The 27,712-nt window shown below is 44.2% G+C and overlaps 1 protein-coding gene across 2 annotated transcripts in view; it reads right to left on the bottom strand.

Moving 5' to 3' along the window:
• NFATC2 (nuclear factor of activated T cells 2) overlaps positions 1-27,712 on the bottom strand; it is an 84,143-nt gene that overhangs the window by 18,884 nt on the left and 37,547 nt on the right. For both annotated transcript variants that reach the window (XM_026088757.1, XM_026088675.1), the window contains exons 6-8: positions 17,851-17,906; positions 16,781-16,907; positions 14,475-15,170 (exon numbers count right to left, since the gene is read on the bottom strand). In XM_026088757.1, coding sequence (XP_025944542.1) covers positions 14,475-15,170; positions 16,781-16,907; positions 17,851-17,906 — 879 coding nt within the window. The remainder of the gene's footprint in view (positions 1-14,474; positions 15,171-16,780; positions 16,908-17,850; positions 17,907-27,712) is intronic.

The following is a 27,712-nucleotide window of genomic DNA, read 5'->3' on the forward strand; positions in this document are numbered from 1 at the left end:
GTGTGAGCTATACAAGATGTGCTTCTGCTGCAGGAGAGGCTTTCTGAGGAGTGCTAGGGAGGCGCTCGCTGAAGGTTTTGCAACCGGGAAGGAAAAGAGGGAGCCGTGACGGGGCAGGGAAGTCGGGATCCTGGACACATCGCGGCCAGTCCGCCCCTGGCTGAAATGAGTCACGCTCCCGGGGTCTGCTAGGGGTTACAACGCTCGGCACCTATCCTGCGAGCCAGCACGAGAAGTGCTTGGGAAACAGCACAGTTCCTGTTTTTCAGGTGCTTGGAGCCACGCTGTCCGTGCTGGCCAGGGGCCGGGCAGCGCGGGACGCCCTGCCTGGCCGCGGGAGCAGCGCGGCTCCTGCAACCCAGCCCGCCGCCTGCCAAGCCCAGGGCACACGGGGCAGACAAAACCCCTCCTTGGAGAACCCCCAGCCCCTGCTGGGCTTTATACGCTGCAGAGAACAAGCCCATCGCTGCCAGAGAAAAAGCAGCAAAGCAAACACACACATATATAGTGTGGGCTGCTTACAGGATCACTGAAGCAGCGGAGAAGGGACTACTTGCATTTCCCTTTTACCTGGAAACAAGAATAAACTGGGAAAACAAAATAACGCCACCATTTCTTTTAAAGGGTGGAAAAAACCTGTTTGGGCAGGGGGAGAGCTGAAAACGCCTCACTGCCCGCGTGCCGTGTTCCGTCCCCGCAGCAGACCTCGGCAGCGGGTCGTCGCGGCGGCGGAGCGGGAGCAGGCGCAGGCCGGCGCGCGAGAGGCGGGCCCAGGAGCGCCGGGACGCGAAGTGCGCTCTGCCGTCCAGAAGATGAAAACACTAGTGCTGTTTATAGAGGGAAACCCAATTCGTCAGCCCAGATGAATTCCTCTGCTAATCCATGCAGGCTTCATGTTTTCCACCAGCCCCAGCCACTGTAAAGACTATCTTTAGGAGGCACAGTGTGTTTGGAAAGGAGCAGCTGGAAAGAGGGGACGTTTATGCCAGCTTGGAAGGCTTTTTGGTATGGAAAAAGAGGAATGCTCTCTTGGGTCTCCCCACAAAATTAAAGCATCTTCATCCAGAGCAAAACGATGCCAAGCACAACAAACAAAAGCGGCTTTCCCCAACTCTCCTGGGCAGCCGCACTCCAGGGCTCACAATGGTTTCCATAGAACTTGTTTTGCTATCATAACAAATTCGATCTATCCAGGCGTGATGGTGCACACTGTTTTCTAAAGACAAGAAAATTAATTTCCTCCCTTATCCGTCTGCCAAAGCATTTTTGTCTAGGTGCCACAGACAGGGACTCCCCAGATAAGCAGTGCATCTGCCTTTCAGCCGAAGGCAGCGTACGTCTTAAAAGAGAAAAATCTCCAGAGGTTTTGGTGCACGTCCGCGGCATGAAGTGAGTTACCTTCACGGCAGAGGAGGGGAAGAGGCTGGCCCTGGCTAATCGCCCGGTTCCTCGGCCCCAGAGCCTCCCAGGCCGAGCTAGCCTGAGCGCAGCGTGCGGCAGCACGAGCTTCCTGCAGTAAACCAGCCGTCTACGGCGCGCATCTCGGCTTGCATGCATGGGAGGAAATGAGTGTCTTGTTATAGCCACCGCAATCTGTCGAAATGCTAGTAAATATTACAGGCCAACTGTGATTAAGGGCTAGATTATTTGCACTGCTGGGGTATCCTCCCGGAGAGCGAGCGCTGCGCTGGGAAGTCACACGTGGGAGAGGTTTCTTCCCGCCCTTCAGCACAGGCTCGCACTCAGCCGTGGTTTTTCAAAAGCAGAAGTCTTCTTCTGCATGCCAGAAAAGGTTGGAGAATAAAAGCTACATCTGGACAGAGACCATTATCAGAAGCACCTGAACTTTGGGCAAGTCTTAATGTTGATCTAAAACTTGCTGCGCTTTGAGGTTGAGAAAAGCTATGAAGCCAAGGAAGCATAAAACAAAGCTCCATGGATATTAATTTTAAATGTGACAATTAAAGAACAGTGTTGAGTAATTTTTATTTTAATACTAGCTGATAAAATTTATACTGAAGAAAAAAATTGTATTAAATTCTGTGATTTTCCTACAAAGGAAAAAGATTTGAAAATATAGTAAATATTATTTGAAGACATGAAGCTGCAGGATGACCCCAGGAGAAGAGGTTTCATGTAACCCAGCCCACCTAGCTGATAATCTCACCCTGTATTTTGCCTGCTGGAAATCAGCATCTTGGGATGCTTCCTAAGAGAGAAGACAGCACCCCACTGAAAAGAAATGAAGATGCATGAAGAAGAAACAAAAAGAGGAAGAATTAAAAGTAACTAAAAGACCATGAAACACAATGTAATTAGAAAATGAATATCTTAAAAATTATTCTCTGATTTGGCTCAGTTCTGGTTTAAACCAAGACAATTTGGTCACTAAACTTGCCTAATGCCTAGAAAGTCAGTGTTCATGTTTAGAGACTATTTCCAGCCTCTTGTAAACTTCAGTCTGTATAAAATTATAATTATTCATGTCCAAGGACAGCTTCCTAGTTTTATGACTGCTCACCTATAGAAATGATGGGCCATATGTTTAAGCGGGGTGGCAGACTGGTACCACCTATGAATAAAGCATAAGAAAGGCAGCCGCCTTGGGTGCCCGTGCCAGCACCTTGGCCTGGAAAGCAGAGGCCACTGCCGGTGGGCAGCCGGGGTGCAAACGCAGATAGCCACAGAGGGTCAGAGGTCCCGTGCCCTTCAAAATTAGGACTTTTATAGACACTTTCAGAGAGCAGCCCTTCTGCCCCCCTAGACGAACAGGAAACCCGAGGGGGCTGATAAAGCCACATCTCTAGCACCAGGCGTTATATGACCATACAGGGAAGGCAAGGTCTGGTACATCATCTGGCTGCCTTTGGCTTTGTGGCTACAGAGTCTCCTGGAAGAGAGCTCTTACAAAATAACTGATGCTGCCTTGCTCATAATGACCAGATATTTAACCCAGGGAGGTTTAACTGTCACAGTACTTTCACCACTGGCTCCCATACTTCTGAAGTGGCTCCCCCTTCATTTAGTCATTCTCACTCTTTCCAAAGAAACTTAGAAACCACCTAAATAAACCAGCACCGATTGAGACATTGCAAATGTCATAAGAGTCATTCATGTGTCTCACTATTTGTCCTACATTTGACTCGATTCATTCACGGATGATGAAGTCATTTATCATAAGAAACCAAACCAAACCACACCACAATTTGGGAATCTTTGACTAGACTCCCCCGGCAGGGACGATCAGAGGGAATGATTACAAACTCACACTCCTCTAATTTGCTGCTTCTTTCTCCCTGGCCCAAATTATTCTTTGCATGTTAAAAGCAAAGGTTCAGAGTCCTTTGCGCAAAGGCAGAGCAAGTTAAGAGATAAGCACTGAGAAAGGACTGAACTTCACTGTCACTTGTTGTGATATCGTCCGAGTATTTCTGCAGGGCCCCAGGTCCCTCTCCCCTGCCCAGAAGGTTTTCCAGGCATGCACTCCGCTGTGCGTTAGTGCACAAACACGTTTGGCACATGACCGTTGCGCTGCCAGTACCCTCCCACCATCCGTGAGTCCAAGCGTGCACGAAGGCCTCCGGCTGGAGGAGAGAAAGGGGCAGTAGTATGCTTTGACCTCTACTTTGACACCTGACCATTATCCACGTGGAAAAATTCTCCCTCAGATGCAAACATATCACTCACTTTGGTGTTCATGGGCAGAAGTCAACTATACTTCTCTTACTAAATCTAGTTAAACTAGGATTTCACTCTAAGGAAATCGTGTTTGTTCAGCTGAGGGCAGAATTTAGTCTGTGTTTTCGAGTACAAACAGTTTCCAAATTAAAAACCCACAAAAGAACATGGCTTGATTAAAATGGGAACTGTGTGGATTCAGAGAACCTGCAGGAAGATGGAGAGTATTAGACCAGTTTCTCACTTAGTGAATTAGTGTTGCCCTGCTCAGTCACATGGACATCATTTTTGGAGTCCTTTGATCCTGAATGGTTTTACTCTAGTTTACAGTAGCTGAAGATTTAACTCTTTTATATCTAACATTGTCCACTGGTTAAATCCAGCTCAAGACCAAGTCTTCAAAGTCATTGTTATCACACTATTAGTCATGTGAGTACAGAGAGATGACAGACTTTAAGTGCCAAACAGATAGTAATATTTGTAGTAGACGTGCCTAAACTGGGGAATGTGAATGTTTCCAAAGTTGGGACTATTTGGATTTGGGGGTTTTGTGCAGACCCGTTCTAGAGAGAAGATCCATCTGTGAAATTCACAGCTGGATGCACTCCCAGATTTCTATGCTTGCAAAACTGAAGCATGGGGACTTGGAGCGTTGATTCAGACACAACTGCATTGTTTATACATTTTAGGGTGGCCTTTACCTTCCTCTGGTTTCTTCTTGGTAATTCTAAAAATAGTTATAATACAAAATGAGAAAGAAAAAGAGCGTGAAAGTCAGCAGCTGGTTGAAAATTCAATTTAGAAGCTAATATGCTGGGAAGGGAGTTTTATGGTATTTGGTCCTTTGCTCTTCTTCCCCTATCTCTGACTCTCCTGCTGGCATGACTACAGATGTACTGCTTGTTTTTCAAATCACAGGAGTAGGGATGACCTATTAGGTCATCTAGCACCTCTCCTAGCCAAGGCAGGATTGTTCCTGATGGTGTTTCTTCTTGTACAGTTGTTCAGTCTACTTTTAAAATTCCTCTAAAAACATACAACATCCAAATTAGCACATAAAAGTCTCTTGGAAATGGTGAGTAAGCTGTGCTATAAAATGATTTGGGAGTGTAAGGCCCTACCAGCTTCTGCAGGGTAAAAAAGTGGCTCTCACTATTTAGAGTTCTCAGAAGAAAACTAACTTGGATGTGAATTTCAGATGATTCATCCTCCTCTTTTTTCAAAATGGCCAGGGATTTATAAATAATAATATTTTTATAAGAAACAAAGTATAAAAATCAAGTGGAAGAAAACTGGGCTTTAAATTAATCATCTATAGGATTTCATTTCTCCGAGAGAAAAGATCCATGTGGACAAAAAGGCCTCCATCAACTATCCATGATCGCTGGCAGTAATTGACTTTAATTGGAAAAGTTCTGCTTGTGTGAATAACACTGAGAATCCAGTCATTTTTCTATATTAGAGGACTTTATAACTCGCTTTCAGTTTGCTGAAAAGCTTCTCTTCATGAGAAGACTGTATTTCTTTAAGACAGTTATTCTTGCCAGACATTTTATTTCACAATAGTTACAGAAATGTGCAGATGTTGTCCAAACTTTTCAAAGCAGCGGGGCTCTTTGCAGCTGCTTGCAAGATTTCAGAGTTGCAGTTCGAAAATGGCTCAAGTTGCCTTTGCACTAGGCTTTGCAATAGGAGCTCAATCCTCCCAGGTATTCTACTGTGCTTTAAGGGGGAAAAGAGCCCTACCCTTTCCCCATCTTTGCACATTCTTAACATTAACGAAATTCGTAACAAATGAAACTGTGAAGAGCAGCAGTGCCAAACCCAGGCATTCAGGGTTTCATGAGTCAGCCTCTAATGATCATGAGACAGGTTTTAAAATCATGCAATTAACCCCCCCCCCAAAGTTGCATCATTTTTGTCTGCCTAGATTTTTAAACACCAAAACATCGACATTTGTATTTCTAATGTTTGGATTTTTCTTGGGTCTAACTTGAAAATATCACTAAAAGAAAAAAAAAACACCCACATTTTGCTGTAGTCACCTGCACAGGGAACTTTAAACCATTATAAATATTTCAAGATTCACAATGAAATTGCAAAGACTTAGCAATAGCCTTGAGCTGCCATGTGGATGAAAGCCAGTTAACGGGTTGTACTTATATGCAATTACACAGTGCTAATTTTAAAGGGGAGATAAGAGGATAAACTGTGAGGACAACTACATACCCTGCTGCAGGTTGCTTATGTAGCTAAGGAAGGGTACAAACCCCCTCAAAGCATCTCTCTCATAAACAAATCCAGCAGATTGCATCATCTTTGCTGCAAGTTAGCAACATCAGGATTCATTCTGAAGCGGTAAACATACAAAGCAAGTGGGCTGAGCTCGTGCAATTTCTGCTCATATGAAAATCCATTATATTACATGGGCTGTAGCTACCTTGATAAGTTTAGTTAGCTTGGCAGCACTGGCATTGCTGGTGAAAGCCTTCCAATGCAGACAGTCATAGTGGTACACAAGTCTCTCACTGAAACAGCTGGTGGTGGTTCCCTGACTTGGCATGAGCTGTGCTGATCCCAGCGTTTTTACACCAACAGAGCTGTGTCTATACAAGGGCTTTTACCATAATAGCTGTGTTAGCAAAAGAAAAAAAATCAACCACCTTAACCAGCATAGTTATGTGGTGAGCCGTCTACGGGTAAAACAAGCCCCGTAGAAGGTTTCCAGGGAGCCCTGCTCAGGCTCAATGCAAACTGGTGAATTTAGCTCTAGAAGACGGAGTTAGCCCCCTCACCTGCTTTGTACTGTTTGGTTATAGGCTGGTTTCCAGGTGCATTTCTTGCTTCTGATCTCCAAAGCCCCCATTTTTAAAAACTTGGCCCTTCCTGGATTTTGTCACTATTGTCAAAACAGTCATGATTTTGACCGCATTAAAACAGGTTTTGCACAGAACACCCAGTGTCATCCCTAGCTGAGAGGAAGACCACCGATTCTTTTCTCTTACACCCTGTACTTGCTCGTACCACAACTTTGCTCTTTCTCCAGGCTTTGCCCTACAAAACTAGTGCGCTTCTAACAGACACACCTGCTCTCAGCGACAAGTAGGGTATTACTTGCTAGCAGTCACCAGCTCACTCCTAGAAAGCAGCTAGTATACCTCGAAATAGAGGGATGTGGCACTACTGGAGCAAGTCCAGCAAAGGGCTACAAAGATGATTAGGGGACTGGAGCATCTCTCTTATGAGGAAAGGCTGAGAGAGCTGGGCCTGTTTAGCCCGGAGAAGAGAAGGCTGAGAGGAGATCTTATCAACGTGTACAAGTATCTGAAGGGAGGGTGTCGAGAGGATGGGACCAGACTCTTTTCAGTGGTGCCGAGCGACAGGACGCGAGGCAACGGGCACAAACTGAAACACAGACACTTCCATCTGAACATGAGGAAAAACTTTTTCACTGTGAGGGTGACAGAGCATTGGCACAGGTTGCCCCGAGAGGTTGTGGAGTCTCCTTCTCTGGAGATATTCAAAAGCCATCTGGACGCGATCCTGCACAACGTGCTCTAGGTGACCCTGCTTGAGCAGGGGGGGTGGACTAGATGATCTCCAGAAGTCCCTTCCAACCTCAGCGATTCTGTGATTCTGTGATTCTGTGAAATATAGTATGAAAGGAGCAAGTCTGCTGGAAAGACAGGAAAAGGAGAGCTCTGCCATCCCTCGGGTGCAACACGTGCGCTCCTGCCGCTCACTGCTCCCTTGTGGCCCCTGGTGCCACCAAGACACCCGTGCAAGGGAGTAGCACACGCAGCTGGACAGCCCTCGCAGGATGGGATCCCACAGTTACAGTTTCACCAGGGACGTTTTGCATCACTTAGGACAAGTCACTTAATGGCGCTCTGCCCCACTTCACCCATCTGCAAGATTTGGGGAAAACGCTTGCCTGCTTCTTTTTACACTGGAATTATTTTAATTTGTTACTGTTTCTCTACACTGGCTGGAGAGTGTCGCTGGACTGAAAAATGTTATTGTTGTTATCCCTTTAAATTGAAAGTGGATTGAAGGAATAAAAGTAAATGTATGGTCTCTTTTGGCAGATGTCTTCCAACAGATGGGTGTCTATGGTCGTCTTTATAAGAGCTGTCTGCTGTCTGTGATTCAGACCGTCTAAGGAATGCCATAAGCGTGGAGTAAATGGACAGCAAGTCTGGGAAAGGACTTTATTGTGGTTTAGAAGCTTTCAATTCCCAACTGCATGAACAAGTTCCTCTTTTCAAGTCACTCTTTGCCAGTATTTCAAAACCATCACTGAAAATTGCTTGATGCCTTCTGAAAACTGAGGGCTTTCTGCTGATAACAGCCCACCGGCCTAGCCTTCAAACCGTGGCCTGTCTTCCAGCAGAAAATGGCTGGGACTGATCTTTTTGTCTGGGTGCAGCGGTTCCTGGCGGGACGCTGTCCACCGAGGGTCCGGAGGGAGCGTCCACGTACCCATCCCGCGCTGCCGGCCCTTCGCTGCGGTGCCCTGGCTCCCCTAATGGGATCTGCATGTTCTTTGGAACAGGAAATGCTTTGTAACACAACTCGCCTGTGGGCACTGTACTGCACCAATTAAAGATTCCTGAACCCGAGAACAAAGAGGTGCCAGTGGAACTATGTTTTTAATCACTTGATTCATTTTCTTCCTTCCTCCACTGCTGATTTTGGATGTATGGGTTTTCTCTCTCTCTCTCTTTTTTTTTTTCGCTTTGTTTTGTTTTGCATGTTTTTAGACAGCAGGACAGCCACTCAGAAAGACCGCTGGGGAAAGAGCAGTCTTGAAAAGGGGCTGGATTTATTGGAGTTTTCAAGTAGCCAATTGTTTCTAGAGGTGAAGAAGAACATCAAATGCCAGTCTGCCATACAAATAATCAGTTCCTAGCCAAGTATGCAGCACTTTTTTTCTGAGAATCCCTGCGGGTTTTTTTAAAGTGAATCAATTAAATGTCTTAACGCTACTAGATGGAAGGTTAACAAGATACATTTTAATAAYGGTAAACTGAGGTGCAGGGAAGTAAAATATTTTGCTGAAAGGCAAAGCCCAGACAAAATCTAGCAGACCTGCCTCTTGAAATAATGATCTTTCTACTTCCTGACAATAGTCTATAGGTTTTCGGGAGCAGGTACCACCTTTTAGTTCTGTGTTCACACTGCACCTCTCAAAGCAGGACTCTGGCATATGACTGCGAGATCGAGGTCCTAATGCAAATGCACAATAGCAGCGATCCAAAAATAAAGCATATAGTGTACTGAAAGAGTAGTGTAAGGTCCCAGGAGAGGATAGGAAATCCGGCATAAAGTGAGTCAGAGCATCAGGAATGAGTCTGCTGAACGCATAGATTTGCTAGAGTGGTTGAGCAAAACTTTTGGAGAATGTACATGCTTCACTCTTAGTCAAACGCTGCCTGAACAGAAATGACCACACCTTTTATGAAAAGTAGTTCTAATTAAAAACAGAGCGTGGCCTTTTTGATGCAAATTGTTGCTCTAACCGAACCACAGCCCATTTGCAACATTCAAATTCACTCCTATCTCCAAGACAAGGAAACAGAAAGAGAGAACACCATTTCTCCCTCTGCCCTCCATCACTATTTGCCTCTCTGCTTTTGTCCAGCATTGACATATGGCAAAGAGAACTCAAAATCAAAGTAAAACATGTTGCTAAAGCTGCCATCTTCTGCACTTTCTGGGTATGAAATCAACACAGTGCTAACAGGGAAAGACGCCTTCCCTACAGCCATGCTGGCGACTGGGACCCGGCCTCTGCCAATGCACAGAGGGCTTCGAGCTGCCTCGGTCCCACAGCTGAGGTTCCCTGACCGGGGAATCCCCAGCTGGCACACACTGATGGAGCTGGCCCGGTGCCACCCGCTCCTCCACCCGCAGCGCCGGGGCTGGTGAGAGCAAGTGGGATGCTTGCGCCATGCTAATGCTGGAGCAGAGGCCCCATGAGGATCGTGCCAGCTGGAAGGAGACTTGTGTCCTGCAAGTAACTGCTAAGCCTTCTCCTCCTCCTCTTCTTGCCTTGTCCAAACCCTCTCCTTGCTTCCAGAATGCATGCAGAGGGGCTGCTCGGGACCAAGCTGCAGGAATGAACAAGGGGTAGGCGCTGGGGGCGCTGACTGCCGCTTACGTAGTGCTGACATAGTAGCTTTACTTCTTGGATCTCCAGGAGACCTGGGGCCTCCTGGCTGTACAGCCCATTCAGGCTTGTGCCATAGTTACAGCCCTGACTAAGGAGAGATGAGCTGGTCAGGAAAGAAGGAAAAGAAAGGTCAAGAAAGAAAGAAAAAGAAGAGGTTTGCCTTTGGTTTCATGCCACTGAGGGGACAAACCGAGGGCTTTCAAACTTTTCTTGTTGAATGAAAGAACACAAAAAGCAGGAGAAATAGGGACTAAATACACTCCAAATGGTCTGGGATGAGAACAATGATTAAGGCAATGGTTACTGTGGTGGGGAGCAAAACTGCTCAAGTTAACACACTGCTGATAGTGAAGGTGATCAGAAGTGTTGGGTCATCTACAAGCACCACATTGCACACACTGCAATTCCCTTTTCTAATGAAATATCTGCTGCATCTGAAAATTTTCTGTAAAATACATGAGTTCACTATAAAACATCTCTGCTGATCGGCAGTCTGATTAACCACTGCACATGCATCTGCTTTGTTTTTCTCCTCCCCATTAAAGGTTACTCAGACACCAAAAATACTTCGGAGACTATCTCAGACGCACCGTTTTGAGTGTCAGATGTGGTTAGATAATTACCATTTGAATAATGACAAACATTTTTCTTTGTGAAGAAACATTACAGCTGAACCTGAAGAAGAACTAAATCTTAGTCAGGCAAATTGATAACATTCAAAACAACAGATACATGTCCATTTATTTGTTTAGGACAAGAGCCTAACAACCCACTTCACACTGAATCTCTGTAAGGCACTCTAGATCGTGTTGAATCTGAGTGCTTCACAGTCTGTAATATATTTGTCCTCCTATTGCTCTTGTCACACGATCCTAGTATCTCTGTGTTGCAGATGGAGAACTGTGGCACACAACAGCGGAATGGCTTCCCCAAGGCTACGCAGGAAGCCTGTGGCTTTGTAGCATGATCCATGCTCCAGGCGATGCATGGGATGGACCAGTGCTCTAATCCCTCGGCGATCCTCTCTCTGTATCCTGATCCTATAACAGTCAACTGTATATTCCCATCAGCTTCAATGGGTTTGGGATGGTGCTGCAAGGGTTTGTCTGCCAATTTCTCATGAATAGGTCCTTCTCCTAGGGAGGCTCCTTTACACTATTTGTTATCAAAAAGCTATGGTATTCTTGTCAGAGAAAAGCCTGACCTGCTGCTTACACCTTCTGTCCACCCTTACATTCAATAGGTCAGCATAGGTTTATGAAAGGAAGAGAGACCCAAATCCAAACCCAAACCTGTGGAGATGTACGGATGTATGTGAGGCAATGTATAACCTAAGTCTGTCTCCCTTACAGCTGTATTTTCAAATCCAACCTCTACCACTTGATAGCTAAAGTCTACTTTTCGGTAACCACATGATCACGTGTAAGAGGTTTGTCGATTCTGTCCATGAGGGGAAAGAAGTTGAGAAGCTGGAAGTGAGCTGTGGTCCATTTGGATGGGCACCTCTTGCCCTGAGGTAGCACAGATAAGAGGAGAATAGGGGCAAATATCTGCTTCCAACAAAGCAAATGACAGATCTCTACATCTGCAGTGCAGTCACAGATGAGCTGGAGACATGCTAAAGATATCTTTAAGTTGTTTATGGATGGTTTATGGTAGCTTATGGAAGTTTATGAATGGTACCAGTTGTGTAGCTACTGCACTCAGAGATCTTTGCAAATGGCAAAACTCAGCCGAGAAGACAGGTGAACACTTGGGCCATCACCTGCTTTAAAGTTCATGCTGTTTTGGCTACACTGCTGGTGCTATGCAACCTAGAGAGCTCAAAAGTTTGTGAGCTGTGGTCATGCCTTTGACTGTAATCCTTCTGTGGAGGTGGAACAGACTAGATCTTTACAAGGCAGGAGGTAAGGAGAGATTAGGTGTGCTAAGTCTCCTGTATCACGTGCCCCGTGCAACAGGGAAGGCTCTGAGCAAAGAACAAACCATGACCTCAGAAAGAAGGCCAAAAACTTCTTCTACAGTAGAGAAGATAAGAAAATAGCTAGTGAAGGGTCCTGCCAGCAGCGGCAGCAGGAGACTGGAAGAATCAAAGAGAAATAGTAGCTGTGTTATCCGTAAGACATACTTTGATCACTTCCAGGAGAGCTCAAAGACTGGGGCACAGTGCACCCTCTCAGTGAGGCACCAGCTCAAGAAATGAGGAAGCGACGGAGTGGGGCTTGTCCAAAGTCACACAAGAAGTTCATGGCAGAGCCCAGAATAGATACAACATCCAGAACATCAAGGCTGCACTTAAACCACGGAGGCAGAGGACAGGAGTTGGCAAGAGAAGGTCACAAATGTAGAAAGGGAAGAAGCTGGGCTGTCAGCAGAAATATAGAGAAAGAAGAACAAAGACGAGGGAGGAGGAAGATGGGGGAGGGCGAGAAGAGAGAAGGGAAGCGAGAGACACCAAAACTGTTGTTGCCTGAGAATCCGTATATCAGCGGCAGTACAACACGCTCGTGCCAGACCTGACTGGGAAGCGATCACCTGAGCAACCACCCAGGAAAAATCACAGCAAGACCTAATGGCTCATGTTAGCTTAGAAGAGCTTTCTGGATAAAAAGGATTTGTGAGTAAAAGCCTCTATAATCCTTTTGGTTTGGTTTCTTTTAATACTATAAAACACAAAAATAAACTTTCTAGTTAGCAAAAATATGGCTTTTGTTATGTTCTGAGTCACTTTTCCCCAGCAGCAAACAAAGTGGCTTTTCAATTCAAGTCCCGAACATTTTAGAATCAAATGTTTCACAAAGGCCCTAAAGTAAATCACAATTCTCTCCAGTCAGACTTCTTAATCACGTAAACTCCCCGAAGCCAGCAAAGAGACTGCATGTGACCAGACTCACCTTGCCTGAGTGGGGTGTTATGACTGATAAATTAATCTCTAGTTTCAAATCAATTCAGGATGATCCAGGCTGCCAAGCAGAAGCTGGGAATTTCATTTCTAACTTGCTGCTATTCTGTGCCAACTGCACGGAGGTGGAACATATCCCTTGTGAGGTGTGCTATAGTTAGATGTTACTGGCCTGATTCAAAACCCAGTGAAATCAATTTTGCAGTCCATTTTTGGAGTTCATTTAAGTGGACTTGGGCTCATGTCTAAAGTTTGTCAGCTTTAACTTCAAATATCCTTCTTCTTTTTTATTTCTGTTACAAGGTTTGTACCAAGTATTGCTAGAAATGTGGAAGAATCTGTCAGCTTCTCATAATAAAAGTGCCTTAAAACCCAGTGTTCAGCTTTGTTATCAGAAATATTATCTTGCTTTGTTATCTTGTTCCATTCCCTGAATAGTGAATGCTTTTTATTTTATTTCAGACCCAGCAAAATCTCCTAAATCAAAATCACTATTAAATCCCAATTCAACATTAGCAACATTCCCTCTTCAGACACTAAGCTGTAAAAAGTTCTCCAGATTTTCCTGTGATTGCACCAAAGCTGTATCAACCACATTTCAAACACAGACTAAGGGGGAAAACACTCCAGACCCTACTTTCCCGCAAAAGCAGAGACGAAGACTGAACACGATACAGCCACAGAGCACTCACTACCTGAAGCTAAGAAAATAAAACAATTTCACAACTCTAGGTGAGTAATTGCAGGAAAAATCACAAACTACTGGGTACGGAATTTAAACATGCAAACCATGTAACTCCGCACATTCACAAAATCAAATCATGCATGCAGCTGCCTAGATTGCGAAGGTAAGAGCAGTGAACATATGTGAAAAGCAGGTCCACACTTCATACCTAAGAACACCCTATATTTGCAGCAATGTATCCAGCAACCTCACTCTGCTCCCACTAAAGCCAGTGTCGGTTTTGCTGCTGACTTTTATAATTGCAGCAACCAGCTGCAAGTATTAAGTTTGCATTGCTTTCCTCTTGCAAGGAACAGTACTACTACTTTAATAAAAGAACCAATCAACCAGTTTGCCAATAACTGCCTACCTAAGAATAAGCAGAATATGTTCAAAGAAAGATTAAATGTAACTTATATTCATTCCTAAAGGATAAATCTGCTGGGCTCACAACAAAGAAACAGCATTGTTCTACTTATCAATGTCCTACTGTTCATCTAGAACATCTGCAAAAGTTTTGCCTGCAGCACTACCCCATTCATTACAGGCCTTGATAGATTCTTCAATGGGCTTTTTTTTGGTACAAAATGTACAAAAGCGTTTTATAAAGTGGACTTTGCCCTGATATGAATAATAAAAAAATAATTAAAAAGTGCATTTTGTTTCAGTTTCTCCATTTTCCAAACTAACGTTTGGCAAACGGAAACAAAATGGCAACAGCTTAAAACCTGACAGCTCCCTCCATGTCACGAAGCAAGACAGAGGCTTTCTGCAGAACACTGTCTATTTTTTGCCCCATTGCCAAAGTGCATTGCCATCTACCAAAAATGCAATTGATGAAAGACTAAAATGCAGAATTTCATGAGCAACAGATCCACTCCCACCAAAAGGAGGCCACATTGTTTTTGTGCAGAGGAACAGGTAGGATTTATAAGTTGTAAACTTCTCCCCTCCCTCCAACAAGCCAATCCATACAAGAAAAGAGTGGGGCTTACCGTCATCCAGATATGCTTGGTCCAGATTCTGTTCCTGTTTAATAGTGACTCCAGCTGGTAACACTTCTTTCTGGTCGCTAACTGGTGGTCCATTTTTTGCTGCTCGCTGGCCTGAGGCTGTCTGCTGCTGAATCACGGTAGGATACGAACTTGGACTTAACCTTTGTGCTTGACTGACTTGGGGCTGGCTGGATCTCGCAACGTTGGATGTAAAATTTTCACAGCACATGATGTGCTGAAATTCTTGGTGACTTCCACACCTCAGTTGCTGGTTAGTTGGAGAATAGTGGATCACAGGAGAAGACTGCTGGTTGCCTGGAGAGTGGTGGAGCACTGCTGAAGTTTGGCCTGGAGAACCAGCGTGCACCAGCACTGACCTATGGGCATCTGAAATAGCCACTGGTGTAGCCATCAAACTGGATTGCTGGTAGCCCAGTTGGCTAGGGCTAAGGCTCTTGCTTCTTTGGTATATTACAGCGGCTGGATTCTGCTGATGGTATCGAGAATCGGGAGAAGAAAGGCCTGAGCGCAACTGCTGGCAGGGGGCCATAGTGGCCACAAGACAGGAAGGGGACTCGGTGACCATTGTGTGCTGTGAATAGTAAGGCTGTGTTACTGTTCCCAGACCACTGTGTACTGTATTGCAGATTAAGGCTGGATCATAGTCATCAATGGGCTCTGTTTTGATTGATGGTACTAGAATAAAGCATGCAAAGGACATTATTCGTAACAAGCTGATGAGAAACAGAGAGGTTTTCCTTGAAGTAATAAGAGATTTAAGTCATTTACAAGGTTTGCATGCGTGAGCTCTTATCTCACAGGCATTGGGTTTAATAAAGCATGTAATTGCAATCATGGGAGACTCTCTACTGAAAGCACTCTGTATTAAAATGGACATGAAAATCTCTACCCAACAATTTAACTGCAGATTTCTGAAAATTTAAAAATTCAGTATTTTAACTCATTTTAATTCATTTAAGGGCCATTCTAGCTGGAACATAAGCAAAAGAAGCCAGGAGGCAGGTGTTTCTTGCAGTATTTCCATCTCAAAGGAAGGCTGAATAAATGGACTTCCTATGGAATATACAACTCTCATTTTTCAGTCAAACATTTAGTTAAGCAGAGCTGAAGTTAACTGAAGTTAGCTGAAGTTTTAGGGAGTCTTTTTTAGCCCCCTGCTGCTTGCACTGACTCCCTCAGTACTGACAGCTGAAGACCTTTCTGACACCAGCATTTAAAAGATCACAATTTCTACTTTAGTAAAAGGTGTGTGAATCTTGGTGTGGATAAACAGTGGTCCTCTGCAGACAAATACTGACATTTCTAGTGCTTGTTTCTGTAAAATCTTCCCCAAAACTCAGTACAGAGATACCATACCATGGAAACCATATAATGGTCATGCAGCAGGGTTATTTTTTGGAAGTATAAGGTTTCCTTCTCTGAAGCGGTCTATTTGAAAGTTCATATTGAAATAATATCATCTTTCTCAATACTATTTCACAGTGCAACAATGTAGCAACTATATGATTCATGTGTGATGAAACAGCAATACCCTACATAAATCATAAATTCAGGGAGATGAGCAGAGAATTTTAGGCTAGAAGAGACTGAAATAAGAACCAGTACGAATGTTTGCCCATCCTTGGAAACCAGTGGAATTAAGACACCATTCTGAAGCTTGCAAAAAATCTGGTACTGTTATTTTGTGCTTTCTGGTTTTTGCAAGCACAATACTTTGATTTTCTCACAATATTTTTCTCCCAGCCAAAGCGGAGAAATTCTGGGAATCTCATTAGTAATCCTGTTGCATTTATGCTGAGATTGCTCATCAATTCCCAAGAGGAAGAACATCAGAAAAGCATTCATGTTTTTCTCAACCAGCCTCATTCTGAAGAATATATATTGCTCTTCTTCCTCCATACCAAGCCCTTGTTATTTTCCCAGATCTGATGTTATCTTACTGTGGCACACGTCAACTGAGGAAGGCAGTGCTCATTGTTTTCACAGGGTCACATCATGTCGCAGACTGAGTCTGCTCCCATTGAAGCTGTTGGCAAACTCTCATCAGCTGAATGGGGCAGGATCAGTCCCTTGCCAGGATATCTGGCCCCTTAGATTTATGGGAAATTCCTGCTCCTAAGTCATACACATCCTTTAAACCAAACAGTTGTTGAGTGCTTAGCTGCGTGTCTGAATTAAATTAGTAAAATTTGGACCACCAGATAATGGCAAGAAAACAGCATGGCAGAAAATAAAATCTTGCTCAGGAGAAATAAGTGACAATGTGCTCTGTCCTTGGGAATTACCTGGGTGATAGGTAAAATGCTGGGGTTGGCTTCTTTTTCTTTTCCCATTGATGACGTAGAAATTCACCTTCACGGGTGTGCGGATGTGCTTGTTACGGTATTCTGGTATTTCTACAAAAAGCATACTCTGAAACAACAAAAGGCAAAAAATATCTGATTAGCAACTGAAGCTAACAGCAGATTCTTAGGTACGTCTCCCCTGTTATGCATTCAGGGGTAAAGGAAAAGGAATCTTCTTATCCATCCCTGAAAAGAAGGGTATGTGAGGAAGAAGGAAAGAAAGGGCAGATGGAGCAGAACCTGAAAATTTCCACTATTAGAAATATCTGGTATTTCTGAGTATCCTCTGTGGTATTGATGTTGTTCTGAACATGAAGAGAGAAGTCTCAGCTACAAATAAAATACACAGAATGGTCATAAAGGCTGCAGCAGCGCTGTTAATCATACTGTGCTTGATAAACATGTATGCGTTGCAGAAATTCTTCTGGTTTTGTTACAATAAACTTGATTACTCTGTAGGCTTATTACTTATACACAGCCGGATCCCCCTTCCATGGAAATTAACAGTGAGTGTCCCGTTGTCTTCCGCAAGAGCAGGCTTGGCCCATGGCAATGTAAGTACTAGCTCCTAAAAGGCACTGAACAACTACAGTAAGGTCCCCTTAAGCAAAGTGAACAAAGAGGCTCATTCCCTTGAAAGATCAATGTTAATTTTAAATAATATAGCACAAATCCTGCCCTGCAAAGTACAGAGCACCCAAGACTTCCACACAAGCGAGAGGAAGTCAGACCAGCCAGCATCCTGCAGAGGGCTTTCAAAACTGGGCTGATACAATAGAGTCCTCTGCAAGAACACAAAATCTAGCAGTTGTTCAATTTGCTGAGGGTTACTGCTAAATGAATAGTTTCTTTTTGCAACACATTTACTGCCGAAGCATTTGACATTTGCTCATCACAGCAAGTTGTGTTGCTCTTTCTGCTTTGGAGACACTCTTTGAAAACTACCCCTTGAATACAAGCTGCTGTCTGAGACGCTCAAGGAGAGGACATCCCGCGTTTTGCATACTTACAGGCTGGCTCTTATCTTTATCCACTGTTGCCTCCATTTCCCAGATCTGCTGCCCATCTAAAAGAATATCACAGTATTAACTTCACTGCATTTTTTTTAAACACAAAACTTGACTTAAAAAAAAAAGGACAAAGTAAGGGCATCAGGTTAGCAAAGCTCTCAAAATTGACTTAATTATAAGCACCTTCCCAGTCCTAACCAAAAGTAATACCATTTAATTTTAACACATCATTGAACACTTCTCTGGGCAGGAAAAGGCTTACATACATATTAAAATTAAATGTATATGAAGAAATTTGCTGAACTGAGGAATGAAATATTCAGCACAGGTGCAACATCTGCTTTTTGCCAAACTTGATTGCAGCCAGCTTGACTGGTGGGGGGCACTAGAAGGTCAGATAACTCGTTTATGATCACACTGGTCGGCAGCTCAGCAAACTTTCCACTGTTTTAACCTAAGACCACAAGGCTCCCCGCTAGTGTGGTAAGCGGCAGAGGGGGTGAGGAGGTGGAGGAAGGACTAGTTAAAAAAATGAAGCTGATATTGGGTGCCTGGAGATTGCAGCATGCAACCTGAGCCACTTTGGGTTCATTTTCAGAATTGCTACCTTAATTGGGATGCTGGCTATATAGGGTGCTTGATTTCTGTGTTATGCAAGCGTTCTTACTACTTATAGCCATTTCTTATATATGCAAAATGAAACCCAGACACATGCTATCTAGCAATGCATCTCCTCTGATCGAGGAACAAACCCTCCATCTCTGACAGCGGACATGCACCTTTGCGCTGCCACCGCTCCAGGTTTCCACCATGTGCCACGGGCATTCAGTCCTGGCTTCAGGCACTATAACGGACTAAATATTTACTCTAGCAGTAGCTCATTGCATGTGCAACGGCTTTTGTCTCAGACCCACTGGAAGTCTTTCTGCTCTTAATTATATCCATGCAGCTCGTCTCAATTCTGAGATACATAAAGTTGTATTTATAGAGTAAAATAAAATTTGATCTCTTCCTATGAAATATCATCAAAGTAATGCAGTGCTATAACAGCACATTAGTAGTGGCAGAATATTTGCAGACAGACTGGGTGCTTCGTCTGGCTACAAAATACTTCTTAAACCCACTGTCACCCACCCTTCATAGAAATACCTTTTAGCAATGCTTTCCTTTTTTTTTTTTTTTAGATTTTAGTCTCTACCCCTTTTATTTTTATAATATTGTGCTGAGTCTTTTAACCAAGTAATTTTCTGAAGAAAAATACTGATGGAAAAAAAATTGCTTTGTACCTTTTAGAAAGTCTGACTTTAAAATGAATAGGGGACACGTATCCAAAATAACTGACATGACATAAAATACTGTAGCCGCAAGCCTGTTGTTTGTTTTAGAGAGGGGGAGGAATCTCCCGGGCTGCGTTTCTACTGGTAGGTTCCCAGCCTGCGTGCCCAGGTTTGGCACAAGAGAAGTGGAAGTCTCAGAGAAAAACACCTCTTCTCGCAGAACTTTTTATTTTTCCTGATTCTTGGAAATTCTGCAAGAGCTGCTTTTGTCCTCTGTTACTTAAGCACTTCTGCTTCTGGCAAAAAGGGAAATGAAAGCGTATTTTTCAAATGCATTTTGCATTTTCATGCTGGTCTTGTCCCCCGCTCCAGGGGGACAGTGAGCTGGCAGAGGTGCTCGGCTCTGCAGCCGGCGTTGCCCCGCCGAGGGCTCGGACGTGGCAGCTCGGTCGCTGCCGCCGCTCTCCCCGGCGAGGAGGCGGCGAGGAAGGTCCCGTGAGTCAGCCCCGGCTGAGTCACTGCCCCTCGGGGATGGGGACAGGGACGGCTCCTCCGATCGGCACGAGCCCGCCCGTGGTCCGTCGCGCAGGGGACCCGCTCGGGAGGCCGCCGGCTCCGGCGCGACGCTTTGGCCCGCACGCACAGGTGCCCCTGGGGACGCGTGCGGACACGGCGATGCTTGACAGGGCGGTTCCCCGTCTAGGTAAGCTTTGTGAAGAGCAACCATGGTATTAAGAGACCTCCTACATCCCAAAAAAACCCAAGCTAGAGAAATTTTTATAGCCCTCTGAAGGAAAGAGGAGGAAACAACAAAATATGTCACGAAATAACAGCTCGGCTAGAGACATGCATCAGGAAATGTCTAAGCAGTGCAATATGAAGATGTCCTGACAGCAAGGACAGCCAAGCAGGAATATTTGACACTGTTTTTCCTCCAGGCAGAACGTTTTCATCTTTGTTCCTGTACTGCTTAAATTCAAACAGTCTGTGCTGATATAACAGCATTAACTTCACATAGAAGGTAGAAATCAAAAGGATTTGCCCGTCCAAAACACATAAAATGAAGGAGAAATGGGCCTCAAAGTCATCTGCCGTGTTCAGGCGACCTGTGAGGCACATGCAACCACAATTACAGTTGATTTGATTTAGTAACTGAGCCACTGAAATTGCACTAAAAGCTAATGAAGCCAACCATAAAAATCAAATGATGCTTAGGCTGAGTCCAAAGTCTGTGGGGATTAGGAGTATGAATGAGAATAACCCCAACCAAAACCAAACAAGGAATAAATGTATTTGGGGTTATCGTTCTAATGATGATGGATGCTTCTGTTTGGATATACTCCTGCTCATGGCAGCTAAACAGTTTTCTAACAGATCTGTCAGCAGAGACAATTCCTGGTCTTTAAGCACCAAAGCACTGTTGAATATAACCATTCTGCAGCTCACTCACTGACCTTTATGCTTAAATATCATGATGTGGCTCCATCTGTCTCACTGCTTCACTTTTATAGCTGTGAATGTACAAACTTTAATTCGAGACGATCAATATTTGCTTTTGCTTTAACCCCTCTGGATACACACGTTACAGCGAGCTTCTGGCAGAAGGATGCAGGTGGTCATGAATAAAATGAAAAATACAGCTGCGTTTGTAAATAGCTCTCAACTTTAACCTATTATTTTTGCTGGTAATGGCAAGAAATCTCTTAATTATGCACACTCAGAGAGCTAACCAAAAGCAGGAAGAATATATTAAAAAGAAGTCCAAGGTCCATCCATAGCACAATGTGGGGAAATTTTGAACAGAGAAAACTTCCACAAAACCATCAGCTTAGCACATTTATCGTCTTTAAAATGTGCATACATGAGAATTTCTAGAATTCATTGAAGTGAATGTTTGAAGAAAGTCATCAGCAAAGATGTGATTTTCATTGTGAAAATGGATGTACTAGAAATAATAACGCTTAGACAACAGCAGGACCCAGGATGCCTGAACGCCACGGATGTGCCCTGCTTGGAGCAGGAGGTTGGGCTAGGTGACCTGCTGAGGTCCCTGTCAGACTTAATTACCCTCTTATTCTTACCCTCTTAATTACCCTATACCCTATTATTACAAACGGGACAAACCACCGCTAGCCTCCCTGCTTGCAAATCAAGACGACTAAGCCCCAGCTTGGCTGATAGTTTAATCTAAAGTCTACAAATAGCTGATTATTGCACAAATTAAACCTGCTTCAACAGAGACGTTAAGAAAACTGCAAATCAGCAATAGCATCATTTTTGCTGAAGTATTATAAGAGTGCGAGTGTGAAGATGAAGAGACCGTGCACGCTGCAAGTTGTAAGCGGTGCCCGGCCTCTCCAGGGAGCTGCACTCGCTGGCCAGCGCCACTGCAAAGGTGGTCCCACGACACACACGGCTCATGCAGGAGCGTGTCGTCAAATCCATGAAAAGAGCAGTGGTTCCACTAAAGATGATAAAATATTTCTGGATTTAGAACCCCGAAGTCTTACCAGCCATGGCTGCCTCCTGCAGTATTTTTACTGTTGTGGCTCCCTGCTCATTTAATGGTTTGTCTTAGTTGGCAAGTCTTTAACACCACAGGTCAGTGAAACGTTCAGGAAATAGAGATTTTTGTGCTGCTTCAGGGCTATGAGACTTAGCATTAAGCCCTGATGAGAGATCTGATTGTGTCAGCACTCTTTGGAGGAATGAATGAGTTGTTGGAAGAAAGTAACTCTACCCTCTCTAACCCAAACTGTGATCATACCAAAAGTCTTGTTTCAAACTTTGGGGAAAATCAAAATGTCAAGCTGCATTAGGAACATTCTGGGTGATTCTCTGCAGTCCCCTATAGGGCTTTTTTTAATTAGCCAATTAAAGGTTCTCTCGAACCGGTTACAGCCTTTACACATTATTCATGATCCTTTACTCATGACTTCGGGGTCAGTAACTAGTGGAGAAACAAACTTACTGCTTTATTTGAACAAACATGACTGATGGACTGAGAGGTTCAGGAAATTTTCTTTGCAAGTCTCTCCAGCTGAAGACTAAGTGTACTATTGTGCTGATTCTGCATGTGATTCTGTGCCCACACGCGATTTTACGCTTGAAAATGTACATTGCTTTTCAGTCAAGCATTACACAAATTACTTAATGAACAACCTGTTACCTTCTTCCCAGGCAGCAAACCAGGCTAGTTCTCCAAAGAAACCGAGCCCGGTAGCTGGTGGGGCAGCTGCCCTCGCTAAACATTTCTGCAGAGTTTCCTTTGGGCTTAGCTATGAATTGTCCCTATTCACTGCGTTTCTTGGAAGGTCTTCCAAAAACACACAAAGATTATCTCTGTCAGCTTTTATCAGACAGGCATCCCTGGAAAACAGTCAAGGTTTCTTAAGCCACCCCAAGAACAAAGCAAATAAAAATGAATGCTTCCTAGCAGAACAGACAGCACTTTGGAGATGTGAAAACCTTGCAGGCAGGGGAAAACTTGCACAAAGTCTCTGCTACTCTTTTAGGGGACGAATCGTGATTTCAGCTGGGAAGGTTATTCTGCTTCACACCAGCACGCATGGTGCTCAGAATCTGGCCCCAAGCACTTGTCTTCTTACGAGCTTTTACTTTGGGATAGTTTTCAAACTTTAGAGCAAATACAGCACGAATGAATTTACTACTCACAAAAGAAGAGCTATTGAATTTTTCACTGAGCTTCATTTCCACAGATTTCTTTTTCTTTCTGAACCAAGACTGCCCACTGCAGTTAATTAAGCTCTGTTTATGGTGAGCTGAGGCCAGTGCCTTCATTTCACTGGAACATGAGTTTGAGTCACCCAGGCCAAAGATACAAGTCAAGGTCTGGGAGGTAAAAGGCCAACAGATTAGTCATCCGCCACCCAGCCCAGCCCCAAATCTGACATTTTGCACAGTGAGAACAAGTCTAGAGGAGACTTCCCCCCATCTATTGTTGAGGAATTCAGTTCGCACTAAAATAAAACATAGATACAGTAGTCAAGTAGTGAAGCAGCAGGGGCAGCCTGTCATTCCAAAGCTCTTCCAAATAATTCCTTATGCCAATTCATTGAAACAGATTTGTTTTTGTTTTTTTTAAGATTATACGTGTGAGTGTGTGTGTGTGTGTGTAAATTATTAAACAAAAGCTCCACTCAAAATAAAACCACTGGGAACCTCCATGTAATAAAATGAGTCACATCAGGATGCGATGACTAAGTGGGAGAATAGGGAATTCCACTCCCCATGCCAGCTTTTTACATGATCAATTTTCTGTCAACAGGTGATGGGAGCTTCTCTCTCTGCCTTTTGTTTGTTCCAAGAATTCTTATTATTTTTTAATATTCTCTTTAAACAATTAAGATTCAAATAATCGGGAATAATCGGGACCAGGCATACTTCCACTAGGCGCCCCCATAGTAAACAGTGAGCCAGGGAATCCAGGCCAGTAGTGGCTGCCTATGTTAATAAGGATTTACCAGCTGTAAAATTCCAAAATCTTGTGTCATACGAGGAAACCTTCCAAAACACTGGATTCCACCCTGTCTCGCTGAGTCTCTAACAGCTATGGCAACTCAATTTCTGCAGCTACACTCTTCTGCATTTTTGAGCATGTGAGCCTTAGATTTTTTCCTGTTTTGCAGTGTTTTTCTGAGATCCCCAGTTTAATGCCTGCCAGTTGCCCCGTGGGATTACAAGAACACCTGGGGCAGGCGGTGCATTTCAGCCAAGGGGCAAATCTGCAGGCAAAAAGGTTTGCTGAGCTTTCAGCAATGGCAAAAGTAAGGAAAAGCAGGAGGTGTCCCATTTACCCTGCACAGCACGACAGGGCGAACTGTAATCTGCCTGATTAGCGCTTGGTACTCTTCAGAGTTCCCAAATGATGGGACTTACTGAGATGCCTTCCCCCTTTGCTTAAAAAGAGCAAACAGAAAACTGAACAGGCCAAAACCTCCCTGCTCCTCCCTAGTTCTGTGCCTCAATGCTGAAGTCTGACATCTTTTTGGCGCGAGAACAACCAAGCAGGTCTTGGGCTCCACTTTGCAGCCACTTTACTCAGGTGCGCTGCAAGGCATAAGGAGAGGAGATTAACCTGTAAGGCGGTCACCTTTAGCTAATGTAAAAATCAGATGGGCCTCCCAACAGGGACATTTAAAATTTATTCCCCTGCATCATCTCATCGCTCTGCAGGTTTAGAGTGGAGAAGATGTGCATCCACTTAGAAATATCCAGCTTTAAATGCTGGACTCCAGCCACAAAATGAGCAGAGCAGAGAAAGTGCTAGTGATTGTGTGCTTATCTAAACTACCAAGAAAACAGCAAGACAGCAGATTTATTTAATCTATTCTGTGTAGAACTTCACACGCTCCAAACAAATTGAGTAATTTCAGATTATAGGAGTACCGCTGTCAGTTTTGTTAATTCTATAACTATTCCCAGAGATTTCTACTTTTTTTCTCTACTGCATACAAGAGCACTTGCAACAGTTGCTTTACTTTTGATAAAACGTCAGCCAGTATGTGCCACGGATCTGGGGAAACACTTTTTGGGGACTCAGCCTTTAACTGCCACAGGAGCTAAGGCTCAGAGTAAGATACTGTCTCTCTTTAACTCCCGCCTTGTCAAGGCTGCCCCATTCCTCCCTTTATGGCCTGGCAGCGCAGAGCCAAAAGGTCCTGAACTGGATGCTGGGGACTCCCCCAGCCCATTAACAACAGCTTTACCCCGTTTCACTGGACTCCCTGGCTGCTTTTCATAGGCAAATCCTGGTGCCCAAACACCCAGAAGCATTGAGCTACCGCTGCAGCTGCAGGCCAGAAGGGAGCTGCGTAAGAAGCTATAAATTCTTAATTTTTTTAAGTTTTTATCTATTGAGCATTTTAACTATAATTAAATATATACTTTAACAAATCTTCACTCTCCCCAGCTATAATTTGTGAATATAAAAGCTTTCTAGTGGGCTGTGATTTCCTTTAAAGTTTTGCAGGGAGCAGTGCATGAAGACTGAGAGCATCATTAAGTCCAATTTATTGAGCTTTATAAACAAGAATTTTTCTAGAGAGTGGAAACTCCAAAACCAGAAAGTGCTGCTGTGCTCATCTGCTTGCATGTGATACAGCAGGAATATTGAAAAATGCAAGTTTGAGAGTGAAATCACTGCAGTGCCTGCTTGCTCGCTTGCTTTTAGAACTGGAAGGAGTATGTTTCAAAGAACTGGAATAATTTGATTTTTTTTGGAATGATGAGCCCCGACCCTGCAGCGAGCAGGGTGAACCTTCACATGGTGCACACCTTCACCTGCTCCAGGTACCAGCACCCTTCGAAACCACTGTCACGAGCCTCTCACTGAGGTGAAGATGGACACGTGAAGGACCTCTAGGGAAAAGGCAGTAGAATGCCACTCCTTGAATCTAGAGGCTGGAAAGATTTATTTATTTTTAAATGGACTTTCAGAGTCTGTGCTGCAGAGACCTTGACAGCTGCACCAGTTCAAAGGGCACAGAGCGCGCCACCTCCTCTCTTTACACTGCCTAGTCGAATTGTGAGATTTATGGTGGATCCCCTCCAAAGACGTACGCTTTCTGTTTGGGTTGTTCCTCCACCACCCACATTGTCCTAGCGATGATTCATGATGTCCATGTGGCCACCATAAGAGTTTGGCAGAGGAAAGCACAGTCCATTTGCACTTTTCTCCCAGAGAAACATGAAACTTCCCTATCACTTGCAGCAGAGCAGCAGTAACTAGTACACAAATGGGAGTAAACACAATGCAACCAACAGCATCTGACTTGCAAATTATTACATGATAATTAAAACAAATAAAAAGGGGAATTCCAAACCTTTTCTTTTTTTAACTGCATTGTAACATCTGGGCCCCAAGCAAATGCTAACACCCTTGATCTTCAGGACATTCAAAATCCTTGTCAGCCATAAGAACCCTTTTTCGAGCCCTCTCTTCCAGATCAAAATTAAAAGAATACGCACACTTCAAAAATTTCTAGCTGTGCAATCAGATCCAGTTGCTTCCCCTTAGCTATTTTTATTCAGATGAGCTCAGCTATGTTTCTTTGAGTTAAAGCAACATTTGGATCTTAAAACTCTTTGAGCCAAACTCTGCTTCTGCATGCTGGGCTGACTCTACCAAATTCATGAGTTCCCCCGGCTCACAGCCACTGAAGATTATAATCTTTCATTAGGAAGAGATAATGTTAAAAGGAACCTAAAACTAGAACGCTTGCATGCTGGTAAACCTTATCATTAAGAAAGTGACTGACACTTATGCATCAGCATCTCAGACACAAGCACTTTCTCCCATCGCCCTCACCCCAAGCGCTTCGCTCCAGCCCCTTCAGTTCACTTCCTGCTACCGTTTCCTGTCGTGAGCTTAAAATGACAGTCTTCTACAGAGTTTTGGGTGGCGAGTTAATTGGAGGAATTTGCAGTCAGTATATTACAGCAAGCCAGTTATTTTCATAATGCCATCACAGCCTAATTTGGGGAATATTCGTTCATTTTCCAGTTATTTCTAGGGAAAAGCATGCTATCTGGAGAGCTGCGGAGCAGAGATGTAAAAACTATTCATTACTCTTCTTAGAGGTATGTTGGATTTTGGTCACATATATGAAATGGTTCTTTTCTCTGTGTTGCTAGTGGTGAGTGAAGAAATGCCTACAAAATCCAGAGAAAAATACAATAGGTTTTGAGTGCCAATCTGAGGGTGAAACCTGATTTATAGCTGTGAACCTCAGAAGCCCTTTCCCTCTGCTTTCTAACACACCAAGCTGGACCTCCTTAACAGCCAGGTCACTGCAGACACTGATCCTGATGCCAGATTCACGGTACACCCAGATTTTGGAGTGGTTATGAAACAGGTAACAGGAGAAACTCTCACTGCACAAGAAATGCCTGTTTTGGTGGGGGGAAAAAAAAAGTCTTGCCGCCCTCATCTTAAATACTGGACAAACAAGCCAAGCCAAGCGTTTTACAGAATATAACATGCCCAAGGCAACTAGACACTTGTCTATGCTACTTGTCTTACGATTCTCATTATAGCTAAACTTGATGGCAGAAGCGGGAACTGCGAATGCTGCTAAAATGAAACTCAGAGAAAACCGAGCGTCCCCTGAGAGCTGGGGCATCTTCCTGCCTTCACCAAGGTGCAGGTCTGCGTCTCTGGAAGAGGCTGCACCGACGACAGGGTCACCCGAGCACGGCGCCATCCGCCCACCGTGCTGTTTCTTGTGGCTTCGGTTGCTTCGTAGCAGCTTATCGGGGCTTCGTGCAAGGCGCCGCGCGGGCCTGAGCTGCAGCAAGCGAGCGCTCGCAGGCGAACGCAGCAGGCGCCTCCACGTTTCTAACTGATGATCCGGGCCACAAAATGTGCCCTTTTTTGTTCTCTGTTCGTGCAGCCTGATGCTACAATGACTAGGCATGGCCACAGAAATGATCATTTCAATCTTCTACCGTTTATAAAAAAGGAAGCTGAAGGTCACAGGTGCATAAGAGAAAATCAGGAGATTTTCAAGCAGGTTGGGACACTCATTAACCTCTGACGACCCAAGYACAAAGATTTAATTCCC

Source organism: Apteryx rowi, unplaced genomic scaffold (assembly GCF_003343035.1).
Source record: "Apteryx rowi isolate R43461 unplaced genomic scaffold, aptRow1 scaffold_0, whole genome shotgun sequence".
NCBI lineage: Eukaryota > Metazoa > Chordata > Aves > Apterygiformes > Apterygidae > Apteryx > Apteryx rowi.